This window comes from Chiloscyllium punctatum, chromosome 10 (assembly GCF_047496795.1).
Source record: "Chiloscyllium punctatum isolate Juve2018m chromosome 10, sChiPun1.3, whole genome shotgun sequence".
In the NCBI taxonomy this organism is placed as follows: Eukaryota; Metazoa; Chordata; class Chondrichthyes; order Orectolobiformes; family Hemiscylliidae; genus Chiloscyllium; species Chiloscyllium punctatum.
Genome location: NC_092748.1, coordinates 21,261,736 through 21,286,496, shown reverse-complemented (window position 1 = coordinate 21,286,496; position 24,761 = coordinate 21,261,736). Strand labels below are relative to the sequence as shown.

Genomic DNA, 24,761 nt, shown 5'->3' with positions numbered 1-24,761 from the left:
TTGAGAGGAGCATTCGAGAAATCTTTCACTCATAAAACTAGACCGCCAAATTACAAAATCAAAGCACAGCAGCAATGCAAATCACAAATGCTTTGAAACAAAAACAAATGCATAAAAAAGTAGATCAGTCAGCATCTATGGAGTGAATTTCATGTAGGATACGACTGTTAATGGAGGAGAGAAAGCATTTTTCAGCTGAGATAATACTGAATTCCTTTGGTTGCCAGTAGGTATTGAGGCCCTACTCTCCCTCCCCTTCACTGTTGCCTCATTAGGTAAAGATTCCATCCAACAGTATATTTCTTAAGTGTGTACAAGACACTTTTCTGATTCAGTATGTGGATGTACCTACTAGAGATTGTGCAAAACTTGACCTACTCTTTGGAAATAAGGCAGGGCAGGTGACTGAGGTGTCAGTGGGGGGAGCATTTTGGGGCCAGCGACCATAATTCTATTCGTTTTAAAATAGTGACGGAAAAGGATAGACCAGATCTAAAAGTTGAAGTTCGAAATTGGAGAAAGGCCAATTTTGACGGTATTAGGCAAGAACTTTCGAAACCTGATTGGAGGCAGATGTTCGCAGGTAAAGGGACGGCTGGAAAATGGGAAGCCTTCAGAAATGAGATAACAAGAATCCAGAGAAAGTATATTCCTTTCAGAGTGAAAGGGAAGGCTGGTAGGTATGGGAATGCTGGATGACTAAAGAAATTGAGGATTTGGTTAAGAAAAAGAAGGAAGCATATGTCAGATATAGACAGGATAGATCGAGTTAATCCTTAGAAGAGTATAAAGAAAGTAGGAGTATACTTAAGAGGGAAATCAGGAGGGCAAAATGGGGACATGAGATAGCTTTGGTAAATAGAACTAAGGAGAATCCAAAGGGTTTTTACAAATATATTAAGGACAAAAGGGTAACTGGGGAGAGAATAGGGACCCTCAAAGATCAGCAAGGCAGCCTTTGTGTGGAGCCGCAGAAAATGGGGGCGATACTAAATGAATATTTTGCATCAGTATTTACTGCGGAAAAGGATATGGAAGATATAGACTGTAGGGAAATAGATGGTGACATCTTGCAAAATGTCCAGATTACAGAGGAGGAAGTGCTGGATGTCTTCAAATGGTTAAAAGTGGATAACTCCCCAGGACCTGATCAGGTGTACACGAGAACTCTGTGGGAAGCTAGAGAAGTGATTGCTGGGCCTCTTGCTCAGATATTTGTATCATTGATAGACACAGATGAGGTGCCGGAAGACTGGAGGTTGGCAAACGTGGTGCCACTGTTTAAGAAGGGCAGTAAAGACAAGCCAGGGAACTATAGACTGGTGAGCCTGACCTTGGTGGAGGGCAAATTGCTGGAGGGAATCCTGATGGATAGGACGCACATGTATTTGAAACGACAAGGACTGATTCGGGATAGTCAACATGGCTTTGTGCAAGGGAAATCATGTCTTATAAACTTGATTTGAGTTTTTTGAAGAAGTAACAAAGAAGATTGAGGGCAGAGCAGTAGATGTGATCTATATGGACTTCAGTAAGGCGTTCAAGAAGGGAGACTCTAGCAAGATTAGATCTCATGGAATACAGGGAGAACTAGCCATTTGGATACAGGACTGGCTCAAAGGTAGAAGACAGAGAGTGGTGGTGAAGGGTTGTTTTTCAGACTGGAGGCCTGTGACCAGTGGAATGCCACAAGGATTGGTGCTGGGCCCTCTACTTTTTGTCATTTACATAAATGATTTGGATGTGTGCATAAGAGGTACAGTTAGTAAGTTTGCAGATGACACCAGAATTGGAGGTGTAGTGGACAGCGAAGAGGATTACCTCCGATTACAACAGGATCTGGACCAGATGGGCCAATGGGCTGAGATGTGGCAGATGGAGTTTAATTCAGATAAATGCAAGGTGCTGCATTTTGGGAAAGCAAATCTTAGCAGGACGTATTCACTTAATGGTAAGGTCCTAGGGAGTCTTGCTGAACAGAGAGACCTTGGAGTGCAGGTTCATAGCTCCTTGAAAGTGGAGTCGCAGGTAGATAGGATAGTGAAGAAGGTGTTTGGTATGCTTTCCTTTATTGGTCAGAGTATTGAGTACAGGAGTTGGGAGGTCATGTTGCGACTGTACAGGACATTGGTTAGGCCACTATTGGAATACTGCGTGCAATTCTGGTTTCCTTCCTATCAGAAAGATGTTATGAAACTTGAAAGGGTTCAGAAAAGATTTACAAGGATGTTGCTAGGGTTGGAGGATTTGAGCTACAGGCTGGGGCTGTTTTCCCTGGAGCGTCAGAGGCTGAGGGGTGACCTTATAGAGGTTTACAAAATTATGAAGGGCATGGATAGGATAAATAGGCAAAGTCTTTTCCCTGGAGTCGGTGAGTCCAGAACTAGAGGGCATAGGTTTAGGGTGAGAGGGGAAAGATATAAAAGAGCCCTAAGGGGCAACTTTTTCACGCAGAGGGTGGTATGTGTGTGGAATGAACTGCCAGAGGAAGTGGTGGAGGCTGGTACAATTGCAACATTTAAGAGGCATTTGGATGGGTATATGAATAGGAAGGATTTTGGAGGGATATGGGCTGGGTGCTGGTAGGTGGGACTAGATTGGGTTGGGATATCTGGTCGGTATGGACGGTTTGGACTGAAGGGTCTGTTTCCACGCTGTACATCTCTATGACTCTATATTAGATGAAGTTTATGAACTGTATCACACAAAATCAGGAGACCTGTCTAAAGTGCAGTTTTGTTACTTGATGACAGTGATGCTCTGTTTAATGATACTTATTACAGTGACTTACGGACCACATAGCAAGTTGGTTGTAAAGTGTGGGTTCCTGAGATGCATCATGAACCAAGTATGTAGCAGAAATCAATTTTGTGCTTGGTGCGCAGAGGTATGTGGGTATAGCAACACTCCAGAAAGTAGATTCAGATTTGTTTGTTCTGATCAGGCCTCTATGATATATTAAAAGAGTGGAAGCGAATCGTAAATTAGGGGTGTTCTTTGCAAAAATCTAATAATGAACAAATCTTCAACTTGACTAAGACCTAAAATCTAGTGAACTTCATGTCCTACTGCTTAAAGTTTACTTTAGAAGAGTTATGTAAGTATTTCCATCAGTTCGTTCTGCATTGTAAGCATGTGTGACTGTTGTTTCTCTCCTCTAATCCTGATGAAGGGCTTTTGCCCAAAATGTCGATTTTCCTGCTCATCGGATGCTGCCTGAACTACTGTGCTTTTCTAGCACCACTCTAATCTAGAATTTGTTGTTTCTCTTCCTCAAGCCAGAGTGTGTCACAACTTACTAGAATAGCATGCTGGAAATCCAGCCCTGCCTTTCCAGAGTTATCACCAAAGTTAACGGTTTTATCAAAGTATGCAAAATTTCTAATTTACCTGTATTTTGTACCCAGGTGAATGAAAAGCAAAGATCAAATTTTTGTACTTCACAATAATTACCTGTTAATTACAAATAAATAGATTTTTATTTCAGGTAAACAACTATTAATTATCAACAAATAACTCCAATAGTTAAAACTCTAACCCCCTTATAAAACTCCCTCTATGCACATATACATGTGGATAGACATACAAAAACCATTAGTGTTATTGGTGAAGGGAAATACTGGGAAGGTAATTCAAAAGTCACTAACCACAGATTTCACTAAATTGATCATTTTGGCACACCAGCACTTTCTGCTCCTCTTATCTCTCTTTTCCAGGTACTTTCATTGGCTTGCAGGAAGCTTTCAGAGTGACTGATTCACAACTCATAAAATCGCTAACATCTCAGTTAAAAACAATAGCCTCCAGCAACTAGAAAGTAATAAATGGGCCTTCTTCAGGCATTAGGCATTTTTGCATCAGACAAAATTACAACACTTCTTTTTTGAGATCCAAAAGCTTCTGATTATCTCATCCATGACCACAATCTGTTCAGCTACCTGGTAGCCAATCACATTGGCAGGCAGAAGGCCTTTGTCATAGACAATTGCTCAGCATTGCACAGACCAATCAGCTAATTGTTGCTCACCACCTGTCATTTTGTCCACACTCTCTGGTGCCAGTTTGTCTGCAACTAAACATCTGCCCCACTGGTTGACAAAGCAACAGCACCTACAATCAATGCTACAATAGCTTTCTTTTAAAATGTAGAACAATTGCTTCCACAATCCTTGGTTTTTAAAACAGTCCTTTTCTCATTTCAGTCCACAAGCAAAATAGAGAAAAATATAAAGACACTGTCTTTACCAGTGCAATTGCCAGAAGGATATTTGGACTGAAAAGACGCAGTTGTCAGAATTCCTTTAGTGGACAAAGTTTGTACAACCACAGTTAGCATTTTCAACATCACCTTATGGGAAAAATCATGAATTTAAGTCAAATCTCTCTCAATATGTCACAACACTTCAATTGAAATCAGGCACCTTTTAAAATCTTTAGCAAGCATCCGCTTCCTAACAGTTACTGCTCATGCCTTGTGGTGGGGTTCACGATTTAGCCAATAACATGCAGTTTGGAAAAAAAAGTAATGTTGAATGTTCTGATAATGTTAATTGCCTTCCATTTTCTTTTTTTCTTTCATGGGACTTGTGCATGGCTAGCAAGCCAACATTTGTTCCAATCCCTAAGTATCCTATAGATGATTGTGGTGAGTGGTCTTCTTGAACATGCTGTGAAGTTGGCGTGGTCACTGTTGAGTCCTGAAGTCTATGAAGTGCCTTAGCAGAAAACTATATCTTGTTCCTCCACCTTATATTGAGCTGTGTTAGAACATTGCTGGATGAAAATGTTAGCATGGAAGTTTATTATTATTACACACATAGCAGAAGTATTCCACAGAGTGGTCACTCTGTCTGCATTTGGTCTCACCAATGCAAAGGAGACTGCATTATGAGCAGCAAATACAGTAGACCAGATTTAAAGAAATACAAGTAAAACATTGTTTCACCTGGAAGTTGTGTTTGGGCTTTGGATAGTGAGGAAGGAGGAGATGAAATAGCAAATGTTATACCTTATGTGATTGCATGGGAAGGTATCATGGTGCACTCCCCTTGGTGGGGGTGGGGCTACTGGGGGTGGTGGGTGGACATGTTCAGAATGATGGAGTGCAGAAAATGAGTCTGATGGCTAATGTTCTTATCAACTGTGGTGGGACAATTTCTTGGTTGAAGACAAAGAGCACATGCCGGAGGCACGTATTGGAAGGTAGTTTCTTCAGAACAGATGTGACAGATGGAGAAACTGGGAGAATGGAATTAATCCTTGCAGGAAGCAGAGTTGTTAGATTTGTAGTGGATATTGCTGCGCAGCCTGTTTGCAGAATTGGAAACAATGAATGTGATGGTGAAAGATAGATGGAAATTAGAAGCAAAAAACAATGAGTTTTTGAAATTCTAGATGAGAGCAGGAAGCATGATGTATCAAAGAAAGAGTTGTGGGTGGGGCTTGAGTAGTACTGAAACAAGGAATGTTCTATGTAGCGTCAGGAGATGATGGCCTAGTGGTATTATTGCTGGACTGTTAATTCAGAGACCCATGAAATATTCTGGGGACCTGGGTTCAAATCCTATTGTTCAAAGTGTGTGAGTGAGCTCTGTCAAGCATAGGATGATAATAACTGATGGGGACTGTCCAGGCCTCTTTTCAAGGAAGAAGTGGAGACTTTTCAGACCACCCTGATGTATAAAGTACACCATTTTCAACCTCTTTCAGTTCTGAAGAAGAGTCGTATCAGACTTTAAATGTTAATCCTTTTCTCTCTCCACAGATGTTGCCAGACCTATTGTGTTTCTCAGCATTTTCTGTTTTATTTCAATTTCTATCATCCCCAATATAGTGATTTTGACCTTGACATAAAAAAGCAGTGAATAAGCTTTTTACTTCAGATTTGGCTGTCGCAAACTGAAATAAAGCAAATTAGCTGGATTTTTCTCACATAAATTCTGGTCAAAACTAGTTCTACTTTGATCAAGGATTGCATATGACTAGATAAATACTTTATTCTGTGCTTTACAAAATATTAATTATCCATTTTCAGCACTTATTCACCAACCTTATGCAAAACCATTTGTAAAATAATTGGAAGTCAGATTAACCAAAAGTGTTTGCTGTTTAGGAATTCCAACCAGATAAGTAATATGTATGTATATTTATATTTTTAAATTGTTCTTTAGTTTCAATGAGATCCATGATGCCAGGCTTGCCTTTTCCACCTATGAGCAACTGTACCAAAAAGGAATGGCAATAGACCAGTACACTTTAATGAGAGCGCTGAAGGTAAGATCAAGCAGTTTTGCATTTAGAGAATTTAATTGATCTACTCTGAATTTTTGGAATAGTGTTACAATTTTTAGTAGCCACAGGACTTCGATTTATACACTCTTGAGCCACATTTGAATCGTTATTAGTCATTTGTGGCCTTTATGTTTTTGTAAAGGAATGCTGTTTGCCCGTAATTTGCTGTTTAAAACCTTGAAGGCGACATGAAAATATTATCGGACTCAAAAAATGTGATTTGTGGGAGTACTGAGCTTAATCTTTGTTTGCACCACTTTTCTCCTTTATCTGGAAATGCTGACTGCTGCTGAGGTGCAGATTCATAAGTTGTTAACATCTTCCAATGATTTTCGAAAATGTATGAGATTCGGAATGTCAGTCAACTAGAAGGCATTATAATATATTCCGTCCCTTGTCTTACACGCCTTCTACACTTGGGGAATGCATAGGTAGGAACATTGAATTTGTCTTCTAGAAGAGGCAAGGTATAACATTATCAATATCAACTCTACTATACATGATGACACCTGTTCCAATAGGTACTTTTCTATTTCTAAGTACAAGCGAGTTAACTTAAGCTAGTCAGAATCATCAAGCAGTTCAGTCCAATTATAGCCCAATGAGGTGTTTTGAAACTGGACCCATCAAAATTTCAGGTGTCAGCAGTATTGTATTCTGCATCTCATAATCATAGAGATGGAAACAGACACTTTGGTCCAACTCATCCATGCCAACCAGATGTCCTAACCTAATCGAGTCCCAGTTGCCAGCACTTGGCCCATATCCCTCTAAACCCTTCCTATTCATATAGCTGTCCAGCTGCCTTTTAAATGTTGCAATTGTACCAGCCTCCACCACTTCCTCTGGTAGCTCATTCCATACATGCACCACCCTCTGGATGAAAAAGCTGCCCCTTAGGTCCCTTTTATATCTTTCCCCTCTCTCCTTAAACCTATGCCCTCTAGCTTTGGACTTCCCCACTCCAGGGAAAAGACCTCTATTTATCCTATCTGTGCTCCTCATGATTTTATTAACCTGTATAAGGTCACTCTTCAGCCTCTGATGATCCAGGGAAAACAGCCGCAGCCTATCCAGCCTCTCCCTCTCGCTCAAATTCTCCAACCATGGCAACATCTTTGTCAATCTTTTCTGAACCCTTTCAGGTTTATCAACATCCTTCTGATAGGAGGGAGACCAGAATTGCACGCAATATTTCAAAAGTGGCCTGTAATGTCTTGTACAACATGACCTTCCAACTCCTATACTCAATGCTCTGACCATAAAGGAAAGCATCCAAATGCCTTCTTCACTATCCTATCTACTTGCGACTCTAATTTAAAAAAACTATGAACCTGCACTCCAAGGTCTCTTTGTTCAGCAACACTCCCCAGAGCCTTACCATGTGTCCCTTTCTACAAGCTCACTAGAAGCCAATTGGAAATTGGAAACGTAATTTTCTGTGAATTCAGGAAAGCTTTCAATTGCCTGAAAATAAAACTGCCTTAGTTGCAACATGCTTACAAAGTCCTTCAAGGCAAAAGATTTGTGCCAGTACCTTCATCCGACAGAAATTTACATTTTCCCTGATTTATCAAAACCCATAAAATTTAAGCATTTATTGACTGTCCTTGTTGCCTAGCTAGTGGTGAGCCGTACTCTTAAATTGCTACAATTCATCTGCTGAGGTAGACCCATAATGCCCTTAGGGAGAGAATTCCAGAATTTTGACCCAGTAACAGTGAAGGAATGGCGATATATTTCCAAGTCAGGATGGTGAGAGACTTGGAGAGAAATTTGAAGGTGGTGGTGTTCCCATGCATCTGCTGCCCTTACCCTTCTTAGAAGGAAGTGATTGTGGGTTATGAAGGTGCTTTCTGAAGATATGTGATGAATTTTGACATGTATGCATGTCAATGGCGCACACTCCCACTACTGAGTGTCTGTGGTAGATGGAGTGGATGCTTGTGGGTGTGGTGCCAATCAAGCAGGCTGCTTTGTCCTGAATAATGTCAATATTCTTGAGCATTATTGGAGCTGCACCCATCTAGGCAAGTGGAGGGTATTCCATCACACTCTTGACTTGTGCCTTGTAGATAGTGGAAGGGCTTTGAAGAGTCAGGTGACATCCCCAAATTAAATACCTGAAAATGAGTACTACTAATGTTCATTCTTTTATGCCACCTACTATATTTACTCAAACCTATAATCTAGTTCCTCTAAGAGGTGCTTCATGACTTATGAGAGATCAAATGGTCAATGGTTTGGAAATCTCCCCTGGAACTTTCCGAGACATGAGATGACTCATGCTTCAGGAAAATCGCTGTCCAAGATGGACCAGCTTTCAGTAGCCAGTTGAATGTAATAATTAAGGCTAATTAGATAATCCCTGAATCACACTATAATGTAGGTACTGCTGAAGGCCTTAAGGAGGTAGAGTTAGTGCCACTCTCTGAAGAGATCTTGACATGCAAATATGTGCAGACTGACTTGAAAGGACTGACTTGATCTTTTGTAGGACTGGTAACTGCTACAGTGGAACTCAACCAAAATGTTTGAAATCTATTTTTGATTACTTCAGTCTTCTGCACTGTAATTCTCTTAAAAATGTTACATAGGTCATGAGAAACGTCCTGCGACATGATGTGGAGGCAATAAATACATACCTCCAATTTACCAATCATTTTAATCAAATGTATGGAAATCATTTCTACTGCCTGCATACAAGACCAATGCAGCTTAATCACAGCTCCTTTGAAAACAGGGTCTTTGATGTCTATGCATTCAGACTTCTCAGCCAAAGATGATCATTCCTTTATTCTCCTTCTGTTGCACTTCCAATCCTCATTCTTATTGTAGAATTGACTCTTATTTGTGGTCAGGATCTAAAAGTGGGAGAAAGTGAGGACTGCAAATGCTGGCGATCAGAGTCAAAACGTGTGGTGCTGGAAAAGCACAGCCAGTCTGGCAGCATCCAAGGATCTGAAAGTTGAAGTTCTAAATTTGAGGAAGGCCAATTTTGAAAGTATTAGGCAAGAATATAAGTAGAGAACTAGAGAAATTGAGGTTTTGTTTAAGAAAAAGAAGGAAGCATATGTCAGGTGTAGATATCAGAGACCAAATGAATCCTTAGAAGAGTATAAAGGCACAAGGAGTATTTTTAAGAGGGAAATCAGGAAGACAAAAAAGGGGACCTTCGATAGCTTTGGCAAATAGGGTAAAGGAGAATTCAAAAGGATTTTACAACTACACTAAGGACAAAAGAATAACTAGGGAGAGAATATGACCCCTCAAAGATCTATTCCTGATGAAGGGCTTTTGCCCGAAACGTCGAGTTTCCTGCTCCTCAAATGCTGCCTGACCTGCTGTGCTTTTTTAGCACCACTCTAATCTAGTCCCTATCCTCCCCTCAAAGATCATCAAGGCAGCCTATGTGTGGAACCGCAGGAGATGGGGGAGATACTAACCGAGTATTTTGCATCAGTATTTACTGTGAAGAAGGACATGGAAGATGTGGAATGTGGGGAAATAGATGGTGACATCTTGAAAAATGTCCATATTGCAGAGGAGGAGATGCTGGATGTCTTAAAATGTATAAAGATGGATAAATCCTCATGGCCTTTTCAGGTGTACCCTAGAACTTTGTGGGAAGCCAGGGAAGTGATTGCTGGGCCTCTTGCTGAGATATTTGTATCATTGATAGTCACAGGTGAGGTGCTGGAAGGTTGGAAGTTGGCTAACGTGGTGCCACTGTTTAAGAAAGGTGGTAAGGACATTGCCAGGGAACTATAGACCAGTGGGCCTGAAATCGATGGTGGGCACATTGTTGGAGGGAATCCTAAGGGAAGGATTTACATGTATTTGGATAGGCAAGGATTGATTAGGGATAGTCAACATGGCTTTGTGCATGGGAAATCGTATCTCACAAGCTTGATTGAGGTTTTTGAAGAAGTAACGAAGAGCATTGATGAGGGCAGAGTGGTGGACATGATCTACATGGACGTCAGTAAGATTTTTAACAACATTCCTCATGGTAGACTGGTTAGCAAGGTTAGATCTCATGGAATACAGGGAGAACTAACTATTTGGGTACAAAACTGGCTCGAAGGTAGAAGACAGGATGGCGGTGGAAGATCAATGCTGAGTCCACTGCCTTTCCTCATTTATATAAATGATTTGGATGTGAATATAGGAGATATGGTTAGTAAGTTTGCAGATGACATCAAAATTGCAGGTGTAGCGAACAACAAAGTAGGTTACCTCAGAGTATGATGGGATCTTGATCAGATGGGCCAATGGGCCAGGGAGTGGCAGATGGAGTTTAATTTAGGTAGATATGAGGTGCTGCATTTTGGAAAGGCAAATCAGGGCAGGACTTATATATGTAATGATAAGATCCTGGGGAATGTTGCTGAACAAAGAGACCTTGGAGTGTAGGTTCATAGTTACTTGAAAGTTAAATCGCAGATATTTAGGATAATTAAGGTGTTTGGTATGCTTTCCTTCATATAAAATATTGAACAGTATGGCATAGTACAGGCCCTTCAGCCTGTTTTGCCGAGCATTTATCTTAATCTAAAATCAACCTAACCTAAACACCCCTCAATTGTTCAGACCATTGAGTATCGGAGTTGGGAGGTCATGTTGCAGCTGTACAGGACATTGGTTCACCCACTTTTGGAATATTGTGTGCAGTTCTGCTCTCCCTGCTATAGGAAGGATGTTGCAAAACTTGAAAGAGTTCTGAAAAGATTTACAAGGATATTGCAGGGTTGGAGGGTTTGAGCCATAGGGAAAGATTGAGTCAGCTGGAGCTATTTTCACTGGAGCGTCACAAGCTGAGGGGTAACCTTATAGAGGTTTATAAAATCATGAGGGGCATGGATAGGGTAAATAGGTAAGATTCTTTTCCCTAGAAGGCATAAGTTTAGGATGAGAGTGCAAAGACTTAAAAGAGATCTAAGGGGCAATTTTTACACACAAACAGTGGTGCATGTATGGAATGAGCTGCCAGAGGAAGTGATGGAGGCTGGTACAATTACAACATTTAAAAGGCATCTGGATGGGTAGATGAATATGAAGAGGTTAGAGGGATATGGGCCAAATACTGGCAAATGAGGACTAGATTAATTTAGGATATCTGGTCAGCATGGACAAGTTGGATCAAAGGGTCTGTTTCTGTGCTGTTCATCTTTATGTGAAATGCCAAAGGATTGGTTAGCAGTGTGTACAGTGGCATTAGTCCTTAAAGAGAGAATTCCATTGCAATATTTTCAGAACATGCCAGTTTTCAGTTAAACTATAAATGCTGACAATTATCTATTTTTTATAAAGTGCCAAATTAACCAGGCTTTCATAATTTAAAGAAAAAGTACTTTACTAGCTATTAAATGTGAAAACAAAAATCGATGGCACACATTGACATAGATTAGAAACATGAATCAAGTAAACAATACTGTTAAAAGATATATTGTCCAAAGAAAGGGATAATCACTTTGATGGTATTAAACTATAAGTTTCACCAAAGTCACAGGGAAATTGAAGAGCAAATATGTCGAGGGATCTCAGATATATATAAAAATAATAGTTGGGGATTTTAATTTTATAAACATTGACTAGGACTGCTGTAGTGGTAAAGGTTTGGATGGAGAGGAATTTGTTAAATGTGTTCAAGAAAATTTTCTTTATTAATATATAAATGTTCCTACTAGAGAAAGATTGGAGCCCTGTGATCAGCAATGTTCCACAGAGGTCAGTACTGGGTCCACCTTTGTCTGTCATTTATATAATCAATTTGGATGAGAATTTCAGAGGCATGGTTAGTAAGTTTATGGATGATATAAAAATTGGTGGTATAGTGGGGAGTGAATAAAGTTATCAAAGATTATAAAGAGATCTTGATCAATTGAATCTATGCGCTGAGGAGTGGCGGATGGAGTTTAATTTAGAGAAATGCGAGGTATTGCAATTTGGTAAAACAAACAAGGGCAGGACTTCTACAACATTACCCAGAGATCTACTTTGAATTGTATAACAGAGAGATCTAGGGATTCAGGTACATAATTATTTGAACTTTGCATCATAGATAGTTAGGGTGGTTAAGAAGGCACTTAGCATGCTTGCCTTCATTGCTCAGACCTTTGAATGTAGGTGTTGAGATGTCATGTTGAGGTTGTACAGGATGTTGGTTAGGCCTCTTCTGGGGTACTGTGTGCAGTTCTGGTTGCTCTGTTATAAGGAGGATATTATTATACTGCAGAAGATTCAGAAAAGATTTACCAGGGTGTTGTCGGTAATGGAGGGCTTGAGTTAAAGGAGAGGCTGGATAGTCTGAGACTTTTTTCACTGGACTGTTAAGGGGTGACCTTATAAAGATTCATTAAGTCATGAGGGGCATAGGTAAGGTGAACAGCAGAGGTCTTTTCTGTAGGGTGTGAGATCTCAAGATCAAGAGGCATGTTTTTAAGGTTAGAGAGAGAGATCTCAAAAGGATATGAGAGGCAACCTTTTTACACAGTGGAATGAACTACTAGAGGAAGTAGTGGATGCAAGTGAAGTTACAATGTTTAAAATACATTTGAATAAATATAGGAAAGATTTGGAGGGATATGGGCCAAATGTGCTGGAAATTTTGGAAAACATTAAGATTGATAAGTCCCCAGGGCCAGACCAGATTTATCCTAGGTTGCTTTGGTAAGTGAGAAAGGAGGTTGCTAAGCCTCCTCACTCTCCATGGGAGTCATACTGGAGGATTGGAAGGAGGCGAGTGTTGTTCCTCTTTTCAAGAAGAGTAATCGGGAAATCCCTGGCAATTACAGACTAGTCAGTCTTACGTCTGTGGTCAGCAAAGTTTTGGAAAGAATATTGAGGGATAGGATTTATGACTATTTGGCAAAGCACAGTGTGATTAAAAGCAGTTAGAGTGGCTTTGTGAGGGGCAAGTCATGCCTCACTAATCTTATTGAGCTCTTTGAGGAGGTGACAAGACAGGTCAACAAAGGTCGAGCAGTGGATATGGTGTATATGGACCTCAGCAAGGCATTTGATAAGGTTCCCCATGGTAGGCTCATTCATAAAGTCAGGAAGTATGGGATACATGGAGATTTGGCTATCTGGATTCAGAATTGGCTGGCTGACAGAATTCACAGAGTGATTGTAGATGGAAAGTATTCTGCCTAGAGGTCAGTGTTCAATGGAGTCCCGCAGGGCTCTGTTCTTGGGCCTCTACTCTTTGTAGTTTTTATAAATGACTTGGATGAGGAGGTTGAGGGGTGGGTTAGTAAATTTGTAAATGACACAAAAGTTGAAGGTGTCGTTGATAGTATCAAGGGCTACTACAGGCTGCAGCCCGACATAGTTGCAGAGTTGGGCTGAGAAATGGCAGATGGAGCTCAACCTGGATAAATGCGAAGTGATGCATTTTGGAAGGTCGAACTCAAATGCTGAATATAGGATTAAAGACAGGATTCTTGGCAATGTGGAGGAACAGAGGGATCTGGGTGTGCAAGTACATAGATCCCTCAAAGTTGCCACCCAAGTGGATGGGATTGTTAAGAAAGCATATGGTGTTTTGGCTTTCATTAACAGGGGGATCGAGTTTAAGAGCCACGAGGTTTTGCTACAGCTCTACAAATCCCTAGTGAGACCACACTTGGAATATTGTGTCCAGTCCTGGTTACCCTACTATAGGAAAGATACAGAGGCTTTGGAGAGGGTACGAAGAAGGTTTACCAGGATGCTGCCTGGACTGGAGAGCTTGCCTTATGAAGAAAGGTTGAATAAGCTCTGATCTTTCTCTTTGGAGAGAAGGAGCAAGAGAGGAAACCTGATTGAGGTATACAAGATAATGAGTGGAGTAGATAGAGTCAATAGCCAGAGACCTTTCCCCAGTGCAGGACTGACTGGTACGAGGAGTCATAGTTTGAAGATGTTAGGAGGAAGGTATAAAGGAGACATCAGAGGTATGTTCTTTATGCAGAGAGTTGCGAATGCATGGAATGTGTTGCCAGCTGTGGTGGTGGAAGCAGAGTTAGGGACATTTAAGTGACTGCTGGACATGCATGTGGATACCACTGAGTTGAGGGGTACGTAGGTTAAGTTATTATATTTTACATTAGGATTAAACCTCGGCACAACATTGTGGGCCAAAGGGCCTGTTCTGTGCTGTACTTTTCTATGTTCTATGTTCTAAATGTAGTTTAGTTTGGGAGCAAGGTTGATTTGGACTAGTTGGACTGAAGGTTGTGTTTCCATGCTGTATGACTCTATGATTCTTATATGAATCAGTCTCTCGTTCCATGAAGAGTAGAAGTTGGAATGTTGTAACCATTAAATTCAATAATACCAGTAGCACTGGCAGTGAACTAAGTGATTTCAAGATTCTTGGCTCTGCAAGTTAGCTAACATGGTTTTGTCCTCTTTTTGACATTGACTTCACTGGCTTGCCTAGCATCCAGCACCCAGAGTGAAAGTGAGTCTTTCTTTAACCATGTCACAGGGGTGTCTACTTGTTGTTTTGTAGCACTTTAATTCATAGTAGCACATTAATCCACTAACACTGACCAGGGGTTGCAGTTGGTTTTTAACTCACTTTTGTATATTTCTGGAAGGGTAAAAGATAAACAGGTCCTCAGTTTGGGACATAATCCTCACAAAATGATTTCTGCTGAGAAGGGTGGTAAGCCTCTCATATCTCTGTAGCCACTGGAGAACACAGTCCAGTTGTTTTGAAATGTTCTCATTTGAAGTTCCCTTGGCACCACTGTTATCTGTTGCTGTTCAGAAAGACTTGTTCCTCTTTCGTGACATTGAACATGTTGAGGACAGTATTGCTATTCCAAAAAAAAAAGTACCGTGCAGAGGGATTGAAGGCCTTAATGAATTTATGTAGCTAGGTTTAGAACCCCACTGCTGCTGAGTTGTCATTAGGACAGAAGTGCAGGACTAATGTCTCAGATCAATCTCAAAAAGAACATCCATATTTTTCTGGACAAATGTGAGGCGTTTTTGTCTTTCTTCTCCAACCACCCAATGATCTATTCTGAGTGAACTTGCCAATTTAGAACCAGTTGATGGCATAAGTTTGAGCCTGACTTAGCCTGACAAAGATAATTTCATACATGAGTTGAATAACCTGCAAACAGTGGAATATTTCATTCATTCAGTCTTGGCTGAGTTGAAGTCTCTGAGTTAATAAAAATGTCTGCAACCTGTACTTAACTCCTATTTTTATCTTTATGGTCCTTGATGGGAAAGAGAGATAGAGAAGAAATGGAAAAAAGACACTGGGTAAATGAGATTGAGAGATTATCGTTCTGTGCAGTATTGCTGGTCCCGCTCATAGAATTTGACATCTAAAGTAAAATGGTCCTAACTGCAGATTTCCAAGACTTGTAGCCACTGCCTGACATATACTATGGAAAAAACAAGGCAAAAACAATGACTGCAGATGCTGAAAATCAAACACTGGATTAGTGGTGCTGGAAGAGCACAGCAGTTCAGGCAGCATCCAACGAGCAGCGAAATCAACGTTTCGGGCAAAAGCCCTTCATCAGGAGGCTAATGCTAATATTGCAAAGAACCTCAGAAGACTTTGATTTAGGTTTTTTTTGGCAAAATGTGATAGTGGATAAAACTGGGCACTGAAAAATACAAACTTAACTGTCCCAGTGTCTCACTGCTAAAATCAAATCTGAAGTCAATGAATGCAGAATTTTTTTTCCCCAAAACCAAATAAAAGACTGGCAGGGGCTTTTCTATTTCATTTATTTTTTTTTCTCTATATGAGCCAAGCGGTGCCATAAAAATGAGTGAAAGTACAGCAGTTGAAACTGAGCATAGAGAATAAATAACTCCAAGCTCATCATTCAGAGCTCCAGAGAGATGGAACCAGAATATGTAATTACCAACGAAAATCACTAGAGTGTGCACGCAGTCTGTTGGGTGGGATTTTGATAACTTGATTTGTATGATACGATTGCAGCAAGTTGCATAAAAATTCTGTAAAAAAAAAACAAATAATAGAAAAAAAATTGCAGGTGACAATATAGTGAATAGATCTGGAGTTGCACAATATTTTAAAGTAGGCATTCGTATTATCAGGCATAAAACCCTGCTCTACTGCTATCTGCTAAGAACAATATGAATGGTAGACGCCAAACTTAGAATTCAATGATGCTGCACCTGTTTTGTGTCTATAAAAGTGTCAAAGGAAATATCTAAGACCCACACCTTAAATGGACGTTAATTCCTTTGCCTAAGCAAATGAGGAGTATATACTTATTTAGTGCCTCAAAGTACAAATTAATAAAGGCACCATTGAAAGTTGCTGCCAAAATCTAAGTTTTAAAAAATATTAAAAGTAAACATGGAGTTGGGTGAGGTTCCTGCAAACTCAACATTAAATCTGTTGTTGGACCTTGGCCCCATCTTTCCACCTGTTCTCGCCATTCTCCATTGCTTTTCTTCTCCCCACCCGTCATGGCTGTTTTTCTCTGTCTGCTGAACAGTATGTTATCCTGCATTGTTCTAATTTGTCAAACTTGTCCATTCTTCATATAACCTGCCTCTGAGTTGGATTGCTGGATCAAAGCATCAGGAAGATGGTGAATTTGTGCCATTTATAGGTATCATGATAACTGTTAGATGGCACAGACTTGGATCATTCACTAGCTGTGGTCGCTCAGCAGTTGAACACCAAAGCAGTGGAGATCGTGTCCTTGTAGGGAGTGCAAGCCTAGCATGGCTAAGGACTTAAGACTTGAAATTTTAACTTTATTTCTTTTTATTTACTTAATACTAAGAAGGATAGTAATGTTTAGCTTATATCTTTATTTGTTTATTCTTCTACTTTATATTAACAAGTACTGTAATGTTTAACTTATAACATTATTTCTTTATTTTTCTATTTTGTACCTAAGATATTGTACCCAGGTACCTTTTTACCTCAGATGGTACCGGGAATGGCTACATTGTACACTGTTCACTGTATTCATGTACTTCTGTACTAGAGCACACGTGACCATAGAATTTAATTGTAATTGTAATTTTAATTCTATGGAGTGGTTCCTGAAATAACTTCAGAGGCTGATATTTCATCACCAAGTTACCCTTTATTTATAATTGGAGACTCCTTGACACTGACCCAGCTCCCTCGGAGCCAGCTCTCAGAGTGAACAGAATGTCTGACCCTCTTGTTTTTATCTATCAGCCAGGGCTGCCTGAATTGGCCAGATGAACAGACCCAATCACGGAACTTATATTCTATTACGTTGGCTGATCTCATCCTAGTCACTATGTCCCTCCCCCTCTGAGTCCTAGGATATGGGTTTGTTTTTTATTGTAGTTCCTTTCGGGGTATTTTAGCACCGGGTCAGGTTCCTCCAACTCTGCCTCAGATATGGATGGCATCTAACGCACAGTAGCTTGCCTCTTGTGCCTGAAGCATCTTGGAAGAAATTCATTCTCTTCAGGCAGTAAAGGTATCGAGGCAGTTACATCTGCCGTGTTCGTCTCAGTTCTGAGGTACCTTAAACACTTTCCTGAACAGCTGGAAAGGCTGTCGAGGAGATGAGCAAGTTTTACTCCTACACCGTTTGTGTGTTTGTGCATTTGCAGCTTTCATATGGTCCATGTGCTTGTTCAGGACCGTCGCACCTATCCAAACTTGATACTTCCCTCACGTTGACCAAACTTCTTACCCATGTAGGGCTATTCCAAATTTCTTACACTAAACATTGTCCCATGAAGTAAACTATCTTTCTCGCTTCTTGTATCTGGTATTAGCATTCCTGATGCTGTTTTACCCTCCCTCCAGGTGCAGGAAAATCAGATTTAACCTGGTGTGGAGTCTTCTCCCGTTAGCAACTCTGCTGGAGCTATCCCTGTAGTTGCATGAGGGTGGTCCCATAATCAAATAGGAACTGGGACGGTTTGGTTTTGAGTGAGGCTGTAGTCTATTTCTTTAAGCTTGCCTTCAAAATTTGGACTGTTCTTTTTGCCAGACCATTGGATGATGATAGTATGGAGCTGTCCTCACAAGGAATAATTCGATTAGGGACAGTCAACACGGTTTGTGAAGGGTAGGTCATGCCTCACAAACCTTATTGAGTTATTTGAGAAGGTGACCAAACAGGTGGATGAGGGTAAAGCAGTTGATGTGGTGTATATGGATTTCAGTAAAACATTTGGTAAGGTTCCCCATCGTAGGCTGTTTCAGAAAATATGGAGACAGTGAATTGAAGGTGATTTAGCGGTTTGGATCAGAAATTGGCTAGCTGAAAGAAGACAAAGGGTGGTGATTGATGGGAAATGTTCATCCTGGAGTTCAGTTACGAGTGTACCGCAAGGATCTCTTCTGGGGCCACTGCTATTTGTCATTTTTATAAATGATCTGGATGAAGGATGGGTTAGTAAATTTGCGGATGACACTAAAGTCGGTAGAGTTGTGGACAGTGCAGAAGGATGTTGCAGGTTACAGAGGGATGTAGATAAGCTGCAGAGCTGGGCTGAGAGGTGGCAAATGGAGTTTAATGAGGATACGTGTGAGGTGGTTCACTTTGGAAGGAGCAACAGAAATACAGAGTAATGGGCTAATGGTAAGATTCTTGGAAGTATAGATGAGCAGAGAGATCTTGGTGTCCACGTGCATAGATCCCTGAAAGTTGCCTCCCAGATTGATAGGGTTGTTAAGAAGGCATATGGTGTATTGGCTTTTATTGGTAGAGGGATTGAGTTTCGGAGCCATGAGGTCATGTTACAGCTGTGCAAAACTCTGGTATGGCTGCACTTGAATAGAGGCATAGAGATGTACAGCATGGAAACAGACCCTTCGGTCCAAACCGTCCATGCCGACCAGATATCCCAACCCAATCTAGTCCCACCTGCCAGCACCTGACCCATATCCCTCCAAACCCTTCCTAATCATATACCCATCCAAATGCCTCTTAAATGTTGCAATTGTACCAGCCTCCACCACTTCCTCTGGCAGCTCATTCCATACACCCTCTGCGTGAAAAAGTTGTCCCTTAGGTCTCTTTTATATCTTTCCCCTCTCATCCTAAACCTATGCCCTCTAGTTCTGGACTCCCCTACCCTAGGGAAAAGACTTTGCCTATTTATCCTATCCATGCCCCTCATAATTTTGTAAACCTCTATAAGGTCACCCCTCAGCGTCCGATGCCCCAGGGAAAACAGCCCCAACCTGTTTAGCCTCTCCCTGTAGCTCAGATCCTCCAACCCTGGCAACATCTTTGTAAATCTTTTCTGAATCCTTTCAAGTTTCACAACATCTTTCCGATAGGAAGGAAACCAGAATTGCATGCAATATTCCAACGGTGGCCTAACCAATATCCTATACAGCCACAACATGACCTCCCAACTCCTGTACTCTTTACTCTGACCAATAAAGGAAAGCATACCAAACGCCTTCTTCACTATCCTATCTATCTGCGACTCCACTTTCAAGGAGTTATGAACCTGCACACCAAGGTCTCTTTGTTCAGCAAAACTCCCTCGGACCTTACTATTAAGTGTATAAGTCCTGTTAAGATTTGCTTTCCCAAAATGCAGCACCTTGCATTTATCTGAATTAATCTCCATCTGCCACTTCTCAGCCCATTGGCCCATCTGGTCCAGATCCTGTTTTAATCTGACGTAATCCTCTTCGCTGTCCACTACACCTCCAATTTTGGTGTCATCTTCAAACCTACTAACTGCATCTCTTATGCTCGCATCCAAATCATTTATGTAAATGACAAAAAGTAGAGGGCCCAGCACCGATCCTTGTGGCACTCCACTGGTCACAGGCCTCCACTCTGAAAACGAACCCTCCACCACCACCTTCTGTCTTCTACCTTTGAGCCAGTTCTGTATCCAAATGGCTAGTTCTCCTGTATTCCATGAGATCTAACCTTGCTAATTAGTCTCCCATGGGGAACTTTGTCGAACGTCTTACTGAAGTCCATATAGATCACATCTTTACTCTACCCATATCAATCTTCTTTGTTACTTGTTTAAAACACTCAATCAAGTTTGTGAGGCATGATTTCCCACGCACAAAGCCATGTTGACTATCCCGAATCAGTCCTTGCCTTTCCAAATACATGTACATCCTGTCCCTCAGGATTCCCTCCAACAACTTGCCCACCACTGAGGTCAGGCTCACCGGTCTATGGTTCCATGGCTTATCTTTACCACCCTTCTTAAACAGTGGCACCACATTTGCCAACCTCCAGTCTTCTGGCACATCACCTGTGACTATCAATGATATAAATATCTCAGCAAGAGGCTCAGCAATTACTTCTCTAGCTTCCCACAGAGTTCTCGGGTACACCTGATCAGGTCCTGGGGATTTATCCACTTTTAACCTTTTCAAGAGATCCAGCACTTCCTCCTCTGTAATCTGGACATTTTGCAAGATGTCACCATCTATTTCCTACAGTTTATATCTTCCATACCCTTTTCTGCAGTAAATACTGATGCAAAATATTCATTTAATATCTCCCCCATTTTCTGTGGCTCCACACAAAGGCCACCTTGCTGATCTTTGAGGGGCCCTATTCTCTCCCTAGTTACTCTTTTGTCCTTAATATATTTGTAAAAACCCTTTGGATTCTCCTTAATTCTATTTGCCAAGGCTTCCCATTTTCCAGCCGTCCCTTTACCTACGAACATCTGCCTTCAATCAGATTTCGAAAGTTCTTGCCTAATACTGTCAAAATTGGCCTTTCTCCAATTTAGAACTTCAACTTTTAGATCAGTTTATCCTTTTCCATCACTATTTTAAAGCGAATAGAATTATGGTCGCTGGCCCCAAAGTGCTCCCCCACTGACACCTCAGTCACCTGCCCTGCCTTATTTCCCAAGAGTAGGTCAAGTTTTGCAGCTTCTCTACCACGTACATCCACATACTGAATCAGAAAATTGTCTTGTACACTCTTAAGAAATTCCTCTCCATGTAAACCTTTAACATTATGGCAGTACCAGTCGATGTTTGGAAAGTTAAAATCCCCTTCCATAACTACTCTATTATTCTTACAGATAGCTGAGATCTCCTTACAATTTCCCTTTGGCTATTGGGAGGTCTATAATACAATCCCAATAAGGTGATCATCCCTTTCTTATTTCTCAGTTCCACCCAAATAACTTCCCTGGATGTATTTATGGGAATGTCCCCCCTCAGCACAGCTGTAATGCTATCCCTTATCAAAAATGCCACTCCCCCGCCTCTCTTGCCTCCCTTTCTATCCTTCCTGTGGCATTTTCAGTTCTGGTCACCACATTATAGGAAGGATGTGGAAGGTTTGGAAATGGTGCAAAGGAGATTTGCTAGGATGTTGCCTGATATGGAGAGAAAGTCTTATGGGGAATGGCTGAGGGAATTGAGGCTGTTTTCATTAAAGAGAAGGTTAAGAGGTGATTTAATTGAGACATATAGCAGGGGGATTGAGTTTAAGAGACGTGAGATTTTGCTGCAGCTCTATAGACCCCTGGTTAGACCACACTTGGAAAATTGTGTTCAGTTCTGGTCGCCTGATTTTTGGAAAGATGTGGAAGGTTTTGAGAAGGTGCAGAGGAGATTTACCAGGATGCCGCCTGGACTGGAGAGCATGTCTTATGAAGAAAGATTGAGAGAGCTGAGGCTTTTCTCATTGTAGAGAAGAAGGATGAGAGGTGACTTGAGAGAAGTGTACAAGATGTTGAGAGGCATAGATAGAATAGGTAACTAGAGACTTTTCCCATGGGGGAAATGGCTATCATGAGGGGGCGTAATTTTAAGGTAATTGGAGGAAGATTTACGGGCAATGTCAGAGGTAGGTTCTTTACACAGAGAGTGGTGAGTGCATGGAATGTACTGCCAGCAGTGATAGTAGAGTCATATACATTAGGGACATTAAAGCGACTCTTGGAAAGGCACATGGAAGTTGGGACAATGAAGGGTTTCAGGAAAAAGACAGGATGAGGGTTATCAGATCAGCTATGATCTCATGGAATTGTGGAGCAGATTAAGTGGACTGAATGGCCTATTTCTGCTCCAATATCTTATGGTATTTTAGTCTTAGAGTATCTGAGCTGGTGATTGAAAATGTCAGATTATTTGACAAGTCCTTTTCATTCATTCTGTGCTGTTAATCTCTCTTTCACCTTAGACTGTTGTAATTGGAAAGGTATCAGTTTTTGGGTGTCTGAAAGTAAAAAATTAGAATGGAAAGATTGCTTTGTTGGAAGTGGGAAGGAATAGCATGATCACATGATCAGTAGCTTGTTCACTTATCATGCCAGAAAGTAAGGAATTCAAAAGGGCTGCAATGCAGGAGCATACCATTGTCATCAATATTCTCAATGATGCCAGATATCATGGCTCTGTTACAACTGATTTCATGATGCAGAGAGCCATATTTTCCATAGGGCTTAGGTGTTAGTCTTTGTCCCCTTCCAGTTCGACACTACTTTGTGGACTATCTCCGTAGACTGATAATGATTGTGTATGGATGATGTTCTGGTCAACAGATTTAATTCCAGAAAGGATGTCATTGCTATAGGGAGATTTTCAAGAATGTTGCACGGTCTTGAGGTATCAGAGGTATGAGGAAAGGTTGGACATGTTAGGCTGTTTGCTCTTGGAGAGAGGAGATTGAGTGTTGACTAAATTGAAGTGTACAAAGTAATGAAGGACTCAGATAGAGTGGACAGGGAGGAGCTGTTTCTCCCAGCAGAGTGGCCAATAACCAAGGGGCACAGATTTGAGGTAGTTAGTAGAAGGATTAGAGAGCACTTGTGAAGGTTTTTCAATTCATGGAGAAGGTTCCAGGATGTGTGCCTCACATTATTTAGCTGACAAGGACTGGGTGTTGGAAAATAGGATTCGAATAAGTGACTAGTTTATGCAGCCAGAACAGTCGCACAGGTTGAATGCTCTGTTGTGTGCTGTAGTTTTTCTATGGTTCTGGTGGTATATGGTGTAGTAGCTTTGATGGGTATATGAAGGTTAAGTGCAGCATCTGGATGATTGGGACTTAAGTCTTTAGTGAATAGGGATATTGTTAGGTAAATGATTAGATTAGATTAGATTACTTACAGTGTGGAAACAGGCCCTTCGGCCCAACAAGTCCACACCGACCCGCCGAAGCGCAACCCACCCATACCCCTACATGTACCCCTTTTTACCTAACACTGCGGGCAATTTAGCATAGCCAATTCACCTGACCTGCACATCTTTGGACTGTGGGAGGAAACCGGAGCACCCGGAGGAAACCCACGCAGACACGGGGAGAATGTGCAAACTCCACACAGTCAGTCGCCTGAGTCAGGAATTGAACCCGGATCTCTGGCGCTGTGAGGCAGCAGTGCTAACCACTGTGGATGTGAGTTGAAAATGTCTTATGAAGAAAACTTTATTTATTCAATAGACTGCTTTGAAAAACATCATTTGAGTCAGTCTCCATGCATTTTCTTAGCTATACAATGGTCAAATGGTCAGATCTCTGCCTGCTGTTATTCTTCAAAATGACCAGGTCACTACACCTGATACTGGGTCTGTCTAATTGAAAATGATGGGCAGCCACCTATGCATGATTATGATCTACATTGATTAGTGCATGCACAATTGGATTAGTTTTAATCAATTCCGGATAGTGAGTATAGTTCACTGATTTTAAATAGATAGAATTAACTTGAAGTCAATAAGCATGTCACGTGATAGATTATACTCCAGCCGTAGTATAATGATATCATTTACAGGGGTTTGCAATTGGTTAATGATTGTAAATTATTAATAATGTATTGTGATCATCAATCTGCTTATATTTAAATTCCCACATTACTTTCAATGTCACCCAGCATCACCTTCTGAAAGAAGCCAAGATTTTCCTTTTTATATTTATTGTTTCAGAGGTGGTGAGCATAACATCAAAATAGACAGGAATCCATATACTGAGTGGTTCGTTATTTTTCCATGTATTGCATTTCATTCAAAAGAGATACCTCAATTTCTTAGCCAGTGTTTTCTTGGAATTGTACATTGCACCATAGTTAGCAAATTATAATTCTCTTCTGTTTAGGAAAAAAGGAATAAATAAAATATAGGATTAGATTTTATTGTCCCTTAGGGGATTAGCTGGTGTTAGGTAAGGCTAGCAAGATGCTATTTGATAATGGCAGTGGTGTGCCTGTATTCTTTTCATTGCCATACCATCTCGTCAATGAGAGGGAAGTTCTAAATGGGCTTATCCACCTGAACCCCAACTGAGCCAATTAAGTTATGAATAAGGACTCTTCACATCAACAACCACCCCCACTCCCCCCACAAACACACACACACACACACACATACCCCTCCCCTACCAGCAGGATCTGGATTAGTGGTGCTGGAAGAGCACAGCAGTTCAGGCAGCATCCAAGTAGCTTCGAAATCGACATTTCGGGCAAAAGCCCTTCATCAGGAATAAAGCCTGACGCGTGGAGAGATAAGCTAGAGGAGGGTGGGGGTGGGG

At 41.0% G+C, this 24,761-nt stretch overlaps 1 protein-coding gene across 1 annotated transcript in view; it reads left to right on the top strand.

Annotated features, from left to right (window-relative positions):
• The window catches only part of LOC140481772 (uncharacterized), a 561,406-nt gene that overhangs the window by 74,796 nt on the left and 461,849 nt on the right, over nt 1-24,761 (top strand). Inside the window, exon 2 of the mRNA XM_072578304.1 lies at nt 6,171-6,273. Within this exon, the coding sequence (XP_072434405.1) occupies nt 6,171-6,273 (103 nt within the window). The remainder of the gene's footprint in view (nt 1-6,170; nt 6,274-24,761) is intronic.